This window comes from Aedes albopictus, unplaced genomic scaffold (assembly GCF_035046485.1).
Source record: "Aedes albopictus strain Foshan unplaced genomic scaffold, AalbF5 HiC_scaffold_830, whole genome shotgun sequence".
NCBI lineage: Eukaryota > Metazoa > Arthropoda > Insecta > Diptera > Culicidae > Aedes > Aedes albopictus.
The window spans coordinates 903-11,916 of NW_026917677.1; the positions used below are offsets into that span (position 1 = coordinate 903).

At 41.0% G+C, this 11,014-nt stretch overlaps 1 protein-coding gene across 1 annotated transcript; it reads left to right on the forward strand.

Moving 5' to 3' along the window:
- Window positions 1-6,396: 6,396 nt before the first annotated feature.
- LOC109423642 (oxysterol-binding protein-related protein 8) lies at window positions 6,397-8,316 on the forward strand (the record flags this gene model as incomplete). The annotated part of the gene is given in 6 exon segments (XM_062844073.1): window positions 6,397-6,546; window positions 6,613-6,844; window positions 6,910-7,131; window positions 7,379-7,828; window positions 7,926-8,074; window positions 8,138-8,316. Coding segments are annotated over 6 exon segments (1,382 nt in total), but the record flags the coding sequence as incomplete, so codon positions are not given.
- Window positions 8,317-11,014: the final 2,698 nt, after the last annotated feature.

Consider the following 11,014-nt stretch of genomic DNA (forward strand, 5'->3'; position numbering starts at 1 on the left):
AACACATCCTTTTGAAATTCCTTGCAAGTTGCTTTTGAGCTTCACCAAGATGTTGCTTCCGAAATCCCCAAAGGAGTTTCATCGATTCTTCAGAATCTCCTACGGGAATTCTTCAAACTTATTTTCTCCAGAATTTCTTTCTGCTATGCATTTCCCCAGAAGTTCTTTTAGGCGTTTCCCCAGAACTTCTAAGATTCCTTCAAATCTTTTCTTAAGATTTTATTAGGAGTTCGAAAAAGTGAAATCTGTATTTATGGATATCTTCAAGTATACTGTAAAACATTTTATCAATGGTTTTCATAAAAGCAGTCATAAAACTGCGAGTTTTAATTATTACTGTAATAAAACCCCTTATAAAAATCAAACAAAACCAATCAGCAATTGAATTGTTACTTGGGATACCTGGTGGATTTGTAGTTCATCGAAAATAATTAGACCCGTATAAAATTTTCAAAAAATCATAACTCTTGAACTAGTTGGATGATTTTGAATGTCTTTTTCTGTTTGAAAATTAAACCATGAAAACGTAAAAATAGTAATAAATTCACATATTTTTTACATCTAAACATAATTTGGCCCTTATTTTTTTGGCCCAGAAGTTATGAGGTTTATAAAAGTTTTTGATTTGCGCGTGCTTGGGAAAGTGTGCTGATTTATGACTTGATGACGGCACGGTGGCATCTCTGGCATCGTACACAAATTACGTAACGCTATAGGGGGAGGGGGGAGTCCAGCGTAGCGTTACGACCCATACAAAATTTTTCGGGCTTCCATACAAAAAGCGTTACGAAGGGGGGGGGGGAGGGGGTCTGAAATGGTCAATTTTAGCGTTACGTAATTTGTGTACCATGCCTCTCCAGCAGTTCATTTTGGGATTCCACAGGAACGATTTTTCCAAATTTCGTTCCAGGAGTTTCTTGTAGGACTCCCAGGGAATTCTTGATGAGATTCTACCGCGGGTTTCTTTAGAATTCTTTCAGAAGTTTCCTCTGGGGTTCTGCCAGGATTTTTTTAGAGGTTCCAAAAGTGGTTTCTTCTGGGATTCCTGGAAGAGCTCTTGCCAGGATTCCTCCAGGAAGTACTCCCGGGTTTAGATTCTTTCCTAGTTTGCTTGAGGAATACGTTCCGAGATTGTTGCGGTTGTGGGAGGTGCGGGCGAAAGGATTTTGGGAGTTACTGGATTTGTTTTAATTCCTTTTAAAATTTATGTACAAATTGATTCCGAGAAACCTTTAGGATTACTTCTTCCAAGATTACCCAAGCAATTTTTCCTGAGATTCTTCCAGAAATTGTTTACGTGGTTTCTCCACATTTTATTTTCTAAGACACCTCTACAATTTCATTCTGTGATTCCTTTGGGAGTTATATCTGATATTCTTTTTGGGGTTTCTTCTGAAGTTACCTCTGACGTCCTTCCAGGAGTTTCTTTTGAGGTTCCTTACAGGTTTCAACTCAGGAACTCCTTCCAGGATTTCTCCTGAAATTGTTTCTGGGACTTCAAGGGATTTCTCATTGAGTTCGAGGAATCCTCCAGGAATTCCATCCAAGGTTTTCCTAAAAGCTTCTGATGAATTCCGGAAGGAACTTGCTGGAGCATTTCCTCAAGTAAATCCTGTACAAACTTCATAAGGAAATACATAAACAAAAACTGCAGGAGGATCTTCTCAAAATACTCCCTAATAAACTTCTGGAGGATTTTCATTAGAAACATCCGAAAGAACTCCAGAATGAACTTTCAGAGGAATTCCAGAAGGATCTGCAGGAATTCCAAACGAAGCTCTTGAAGGAATCCAGAAAATAATGAATCCTCCTAGATGAATCCTGGGAAGAGTTTCTGAAGAAATCCTGGAAGCAGTTTCCGAAAGAATTCCAGAAGAATTTCCCGGAATGAGAACCTAGAGGAATTTCAGAAAGGGTTCCAAAAGGGATACCGAAAGAAGGTCAAAAAATCCCGAAGAAGTTCTTGTAGGATTCCTGAAAGGATCTCAGAAAGAATTCCTGAAGAAAACCCAGAAAAAAAACTCTGGGAGGAATTTCGCTTAGAGCTCCTGGAAGAAATCGCTGACGGAATTTTGGAAGAGTTTCACGAATCTCGGAACGAATTCCTGAATCGATCACCGAGAGAACGCCTGGAGGAATCCCGAAAGAAAACCAGGGTAAAATGGCTGGAATTCACAGGAATACTTGCTAGAAATAAAAAGTTCTGAAGACATTAAAAAAAATATGAGAATCTAGGATGGAATTCCTGAAACAAAACAAACGCTAAATTTGTTGTGTAACTGTTCAACTCGTGAATTATCAATTACTATATACCCAGAATTAAAACATTCGATGGTATATATTCAACACGGATTCAATATTTCCCGACCCAAAGTTGCCTCTCGAAAAGCGTAATGTGATCAGTCTGAAACGTCAAGAACGATCTGTCTCAAACTCCCTAAAACGTCCCTGAAATACTTTGAAACGCCCTCTAAAACTCACCGGACCACAGGGAATATGTAGATCCGTGGTAATGTATCAAACAGATTACGACAACAAAATGCAGCAGCTAGTAGGAGACATTGAAACGTACAGGAACATCAGAACCGATCCTACATCCATGTTTCAACGCAAAACCAACCAGGTTCGTCCAACGGCTATACCAGCTGAAGCTCGTAGACCTAAAACCGAAGTACAAATTATCGTGTAACAACACGATTTGCCCGCACAGGCGCATAAACCAGAGCTTCCGTGGAGTAGTACCCAACCAATATAAGTTCACCAACATATCAGCTTTCAAAATACGTGGCCAATATCCTGAAATGCTCCTTCAACGGTCAATACTCAAAAACGTTCTGCCAATACGTAAACAGTCTGCAGATATCGGAACATCATATCCTGGTATCGTTCGACGCAGTTTCTCTTTTCATAAATGTCATTCTGGATGTAGCCATAAAGGGCATCAGGCGGATATGGGACAACATCACATGCAACACAGAGATAAATTTGGATTTATTTCTGGAAATTTTAGAATTCTGCGTCAACACGTGTTTTTTTCTGCTTCCGAGGTAAATACTATCAGCAAATCTCAGGGACATCGTGATGGAGAATCTGATCTCAAAGGCTATGGCAGTAGGAGGAATACCAGTAGAACACTTACGAAAGTACGTCGATGATCTGTTTGTCCTGCTACACAAAAATCAGGTCGAACAAGGGTTAGCAATCTTCAATCAACAAGACGACAACATTCGATTCACCAGCGAACTAGAGAATAAGGAAAGCTGCCGTTCCTGAATTTCTTGGTGATGCGACAGAACGACGGAACAATCCGAACGGTATGGTACACGACGGCGATATCGTCTGGTCGGTTGCTGAACTACAACTCGTTCCACCCTATGAATCAGTAAATTGGAGTAGCAGTCAATTTCATAGATAGGGTGAGGTCTCTCTCCACAGGTAATATAGTAGACCAACAAAACAAGATTATAACAGAATATCTCGAGCGAAATAACTACCCACGACACCTAGTAAACAGACTTCTTAACCAAACAGTGCATACAGTGCAACAGTACAGATAAACCAGACATTACAACAACAGTCTAATACTCTAATGCGAACACCAACCAACAAGAACAACTAACAAGTCCACCATCGCAAAACGATCAAGTGCTGTAGAAACACTAGAATAGAAGTGATAGTGATACTATAAATTTAATCACAGTTTATCCACCCCCATAAATTTATGTTCCCTATGATAGGCCTTTTAAGACCGACATTTTTAAGATTTGAAAATCTTTTTTTAACTTGTTGATTTAGTATCGAGTAAGTAATTGTTATCAGGTAATTTGTTATGTTTTCAATGTTTAAATTCAAATTGATAAATTTTAGGCCTTGAGAAAGACCCTGTAAGGGATAGAAACTTCGGCGAAGATTATATAAAAATCAACGCAACTTGTTGTGTTGTGACTAATAGCCAGATCCCCAGAGAAATATCCAAACATCCCAGTCGAAAATCACCAACGAAACGCTTTAAATTGCTTGAGTCTCACGCTTTCATAAAAGCCTCTGAACCCTCAGACACGTATAAAGTGAAATGCGTTGAAACGCTTTGAAACGTCTTTGAACCACCTTCGACACTTCTCTGAAGCCCGCTCTTATATCTCTTAATCAATTCTCCTGAAACGCTTTCAAAAGCCTCTGAAAATCTCCTGTAATCCCCAAAAGCCGAAAGCCTGTGAAGCTCACTAAAATCCCCAGGAACCCCTCTGAAACCCCATCGGATACCCTGAAACGCATTGAAACGTCTCTGAAACCCCCCGGAAACACCCGGAAATAAGTGTGGAAGTGCTTAAAGAACACTAAGTTGAAGAGAGGGAGGCAAAGTTCCAGTTGGAATGTCGAGCCAGAAAGAAGAAGAAGACAACCCTCTTAAATTCATCCGAAACCGCCTGAAACACCCTGAACCGTCTTGAGACGCCTCTGAAACCCCCTGTTCATCTGAAAGTCTGTGTAGTCCTTTCAAACTCTAGGAATATGAAACCCACTGAAACGCCCTAAAACGCTTTGAAACGCCTTGAAACACTCTGAAACCCCCTTGAATTCACCTGAATTACCCACTTGCACACCTGAAACCCTTTGAAGCGCCCTAAAACCCCTCTGAAATCCCTTGAATCTTCCTGAAACGCCTTGAAATGCTTCTTCAGAGTGGTTTTCTGAAGGCCGCTGAAGTTTACCAGAGTCCAGCAGAGTTCACCATGTAGTCAACTGAAACGCCTTGAAATTCTGAAATGCCCCTGAATCTCTCTTGCTGTGAGAGCCTTTATCTCAGGATTTACTATTTGATTTGTTCAATTTATAATATGGATCTAACTCACCAATTGCGAGAAAAGGCTTCACACTGACCCGATCTCTGTCAAATATTTCAAGCATAACTTTTCAATCCGACGTAACTCGAGAATGTAAACAAATCTGGGTTAACTGCTGCATGCATGATTCATAAAGCAAATTGAAGAATCCACATCACTGTTTGATGATTTATTGCTTAATTTGTTTAACTAAGCATATTTTTCAAAACGACGTATCTAACTATTTTGATGTTTACAACTTTACTGATAGATACACCGTTTTGATATATGGGAAAACCAAACGACGTATCTAGCCAAAATCAAAAGTAACAGATACACCAAACTGGCACCATACAAAAGCGACGTATCTGGCATGATGTATCTCTAGCCAACCCGGTGTATGTGTATTTTTGTCAAAATTCATTGTGAAAATGATATGGAATAAGTAGGTTTTGTTTCTAGTGCGTGCTATATCCCTGGTGATGTTATGCACGAAAAAACTTATGAAAAGTCTTTTTATAAAAAAAAATATTTTAGTAAAATGGTCGTCAACATTGACCATGAATTTACTCAGATCAGTGAAAAAATTAGATACGTCGATTTGAAAAATTATGCTTGATTTGGTCATGTGGGTTTTCAGAGGCATTTAAGAAAGTTTAAAAGGATTTTCAGAAGGTTCCTGAGGCGTTATAGAGGTGTTTTCGGAGGTTTCAAGGGGTTTCAGGTGCGTTACATGGGGTCCGAGGGGGTTTCATGAGGTTTTCGGATACACTTCCGGTAATTCCAGTAGTTTTATACTTAATCCAAAATTCGGAAGTTTGCTTGTCGGGAATCAGTCGGCGTTAAAAGTAAACAGTGTGAGTGGAATATTCGGGAGTTCGCTTGCCGGGAGTTTGTTATTTGGCGCGAACAGTAAACACTAAACAGTGAGCGACCAGTCCATAGCCTAAGGAAGCTATATGAACTGGTTTCCGGACAGATGTTTCTAGGGGGGTCAGGGCTCCAGTGAATTTAGCTTACCCTGCTACAACAAACTATCAGGTGGATCAACCCCTTCCGGTATGACTCCGCAGCCGTAGGTAATCCTTGCGCTGATGGTGGGTCATCACATTTCCAGAAGTTTCAGAAAATTTTCAGGGGGTTTTGAAGGCGTTACAGTGGGGTTTTCAAGAGTTTTGGAAGGTCTCAGATACGTTACAAGGAGACTGACGGGGTTTTTTTTGTGGTATTTCAGGAAGTTTCAAGGGATTTCAGCGAATTTCAAAATCGTTTTCGGGGGTTTCGGAGAGTCTTAGGTGCATTACATGGGGTCCTTGGTGGTTTTGGGGGTTTCAGAGCCGTTTCAGAAAGTTTCAGAGAATTTTCAGCGGGTTTCTGAGGCGTATTGAGGGATTCCGGAGGGTCTCAAGAGCATTATAGAAAAAATATCCTTTCATCCTCCAAAAAATCCAAAATCCTCCTTCAAATATCCTCCACGTTTGTCTTCGGCCACTCGAAACGAAATATCGAATCTAAATATATTGAGTCACTTTTAATTATATTAATCATTCAATTCTTCTCCCTTCCTCTGCAGCAATCAAACAACGATTCTACCAAGTTAAATCGCAAGGAATCATACAAAGCACAACGAAAAAATTACCGCCGTGAAAAGAAACGAGTCGCATCGGAACTGTTGAACTCGCTGCAAGATCCGGCTGTTATTGTACTAGCAGACTGGTTGAAGGTAGGTTGAGCTGCGTACTAAAATCTCTTGTTTTAATCTCACTCTCAACATCCAATACCCCTGCAGATCAGAGGAACCCTCAAATCCTGGACCAAGCTATGGTGCGTCCTAAAGCCAGGTCTCCTATTCATCTACAAAAGCCCAAAGACCAAAAGTAGTCACTGGGTAGGAACCGTTCTGCTAACGTCGTGCCAGGTGATCGAACGGCCCAGCAAGAAGGATGGCTTCTGCTTCAAACTGTTCCACCCGATGGATCAAACGATATGGGCCCCACGGGGCCCGGATAAAGAGACTATGGGTTGGTTACCTTCTTCCGTGGATCCTGCGTACTAAGATATCTTAACGATTCGTCATCCTTTCCAGGTGCCGTCGTTCAACCGCTGCCCACATCGTACCTCATCTTCCGAGCTCCCAGCCAGGCAGCCGGAAAGTGCTGGATGGACGCACTGGAACTGTCCCTGAGGTGTTCGGCCCTATTGGTACGTTCCGTACCGGTCATTGACACTAGCAGCATGGAAGGGGCGACCAGCACTCACGAGACGCAGTGGTCCGAAGCGGACTACGAGAAGCACTTTGACGAGCATGGTAAGTTCGGTGAAGTCTTGCCGTTACATCTTTTGTTCAGAAGATTCCTCATAACTTACCGTTTCCGGACTCTAATTCGTCTGTTTTCTCTACATTTCCTCCGGTCCATAACGTGCTTTGTATCGCTCGTTGATCGTTGTAATACACTTGTTCATGCTAACTCTCTGTTGTTCGGTGTCACGTCCGCCTTGTGTCCACTCTAACCGATGTTATCGACACCCTTGCTAACACCCACTTCCTAGTGTAGTCCCCAAATTGAAAGAGCACCTGACCTACCTAATGAAGTACCTTCCGCCATCCCCGCCGGACAAAAACAACCTCCAAGTAGAAACCATAGAAAAGTCCTTCCGCCGTAGTCCTTGTCCCTCGCCGACTCCGATCTTTCAGCAGCTGTACCTGGCAGTGGCTCACTGGGAGCGGTACTTGCGTGATTCGCCCGACTTTCTCCGCTATCTTTCGACGGAGAGTGGCGTTGAACAACAGTCCGGTTCTCTGTCCCCGGCAGGCATCGATGATGATGTGTTCGACGAAAATGGGAGTTTTCCGTCGTACGAGCGGAGACGCGGTTCACTGCAGGTCGGGTTTTCTCCAGGACATGACGCCGATGAGCAGCGTGCACGTCGCCGAAGCAGTCCAGCCGAGTTCAACAAGGAATGCGGAACCTCTGGCATCACGATTCGGATTTCCGACGATAAATGTTAGATGTTGTTCCTTTTAGTTATTCCGAAGTTCTTCTTCAATATCTGCTGGGATGTTTTGGAATCGATTCCCTCACAACTGTATTGTCGTTTTAGATTTGGACATCGACAGTCAACCGGACCAGGGAACGTTGGTCATGTCGGCCGGGGAGTCTGACTCGGAGTCGGACATGGGCGAAGGCATGGAAGTGGAAGAGTTTCCGGAGACACCCTACGTACACTCGTCCGAGGAGGAGTTTGGAGCGGTAAGATCCAAATACCGGTTTTCGTTAGATATTGGGCTTACTGACATGCATCGTATCCTACAGGCCGGCGAACAGGTGGAAGAACTTCCCGAGGAGCATAAGAGCTTGATTTGGTTTCTGGTCAAACAGGTCCGCCCGGGTATGGATCTGAGCAAGGTGGTGCTGCCGACGTTCATTCTGGAACCGCGGTCATTTCTGGACAAACTTGCCGATTCGTACTATCACGCGGATATCCTGTCAAAGTGAGTACAATCCAAATCTAATCCAAATCTAATCCAAATCTAATCCAAATCCAATCCAAATCCAATCCAAATCCAATCCAAATCCAATCCAAATTCAATCCAAATCCAATCCAAATCCAATCCAAATCCAATCCAAATCCAATCCAAATCCAATCCAAATCCAATCCAAATCCAATCCAAATCCAATCCAAATCCAATCCAAATCCAATCCAAATCCAATCCAAATCCAATCCAAATCCAATCCAAATCCAATCCAAATCCAATCCAAATCCAATCCAAATCCAATCCAAATCCAATCCAAATCCAATCCAAATCCAATCCAAATCCAATCCAAATCCAATCCAAATCCAATCCAAATCCAATCCAAATCCAATCCAAATCCAATCCAAATCCAATCCAAATCCAATCCAAATCCAATCCAAATCCAATCCAAATCCAATCCAAATCCAATCCAAATCCAATCCAAATCCAATCCAAATCCAATCCAAATCCAATCCAAATCCAATCCAAATCCAATCCAAATCCAATCCAAATCCAATCCAAATCCAATCCAAACCCAATCCAAATCCAATCCAAATCCAATCCAAATCCAATCCAAATCCAATCCAAATCCATTCCAAATCCAATCCAAATCCAATCCAAATCCAATCCAATCCAAATCCAATCCAAATCAAATCCAAATCCAAATCCAAATCCAATCCAAATCCAAATCCAATCCAAATCCAATCCAAATCCAATCCAAATCCAATCCAAATCCAATCCAAATCCAATCCAAATCCAATCCAAATCCAATCCAAATCCAACCCAAATCCAATCCAAATCCAATCCAAATCCAATCCAAATCCAATCCAAATCCAATCCAAATCCAATCCAAATCCAATCCAAATCCAATCCAAATCCAATCCAAATCCAATCCAAATCCAATCCAAATCCAATCCAAATCCAATCCAAATCCAATCCAAATCCAATCCAAATCCAATCCAAATCCAATCCAAATCCAATCCAAATCCAATCCAAATCCAATCCAAATCCAATCCAAATCCAATCCAAATCCAATCCAAATCCAATCCAAATCCAATCCAAAACCAATCCAAATCCAATCCAAATCCAATCCAAATCCAATCCAAATCCAATCCAATTCCAATCCAATTCCAATCCAAATCCAATCCAAATCCAATCCAAATCCAATCCAAATCCAATCCAAATCCAATCCAAATCCAATCCAAATCCAATCCAAATCCAATCCAAAACCAAATCAAATCCAATCCAAATCCAATCCAAATCCAATCCAAATCCAATCCAAATCCAATCCAAATCCAATCCAAATCCAATCCAAATCCAATCCAAATCCAATCCAAATCCAATCCAAATCCAATCCAAATCCAATCCAAATTCAATCCAAATCCAATCCAAATCCAATCCAAATCCAATCCAAATCCAATCCAAATCCAATCCAAATCTAATCCAAATCCAATCCAAATCCAATCCAAATCCAAATCCAATCCAAATCCAATCCAAATCCAATCCAAATCCAATCCAAATCCAATCCAAATCCAATCCAAATCCAACCCAAATCCAATCCAAATCCAATCCAAATCCAATCCAAATCCAATCCAAATCCAATCCAAATCCAATCCAAATCCAATCCAAATCCAATCCAAATCCAATCCAAATCCAATCCAAATCCAATCCAAATCCAATCCAAATCCAATCCAAATCCAATCCAAATCCAATCCAAATCCAATCCAAATCCAATCCAAATCCAATCCAAATCCAATCCAAATCCAATCCAAATCCAATCCAAATCCAATCCAAATCCAAATCCAATCCAAATCCAATCCAAATCCAATCCAAATCCAATCCAAATCCAATCCAAATCCAATCCAAATCCAATCCAAATCCAATCCAAATCCAATCCAAATCCAATCCAAATCCAATCCAAATCCAATCCAAATCCAATCCAAATCCAATCCAAATCCAATCCAAATCCAATCCAAATCCAATCCAAATCCAATCCAAATCCAATCCAAATCCAAATCCAATCCAAATCCAATCCAAATCCAATCCAAATCCAATCCAAATCCAATCCAAATCCAATCCAAATCCAATCCAAATCCAATCCAAATCCAATCCAAATCCAATCCAAATCCAATCCAAATCCAATCCAAATCCAATCCAAATCCAATCCAAATCCAATCCAAATCCAATCCAAATCCAATCCAAATCCAATCCAAATCCAATCCAAATCCAATCCAAATCCAATCCAAATCCAATCCAAATCCAATCCAAATCCAATCCAAATCCAATCCAAATCCAATCCAAATCCAATCCAAATCCAATCCAAATCCAATCCAAATCCAATCCAAATCCAATCCAAATCCAATCCAAATCCAATCCAAATCCAATCCAAATCCAATCCAAATCCAATCCAAATCCAATCCAAATCCAATCCAATCCAATCCAATCCAATCCAATCCAATCCAATCCAAATCCAATCCAAATCCAATCCAAATCCAATCCAAATCCAATCCAAATCCAATCCAAATCCAATCCAAATCCAATCCAAATCCAATCCAAATCCAATCCAAATCCAATCCAAATCCAATCCAAATCCAATCCAAATCCAATCCAAATCCAATCCAAATCCAATCCAAATCCAATCCAAATCCAATCCAAATCCAATCCAAATCCACATCAA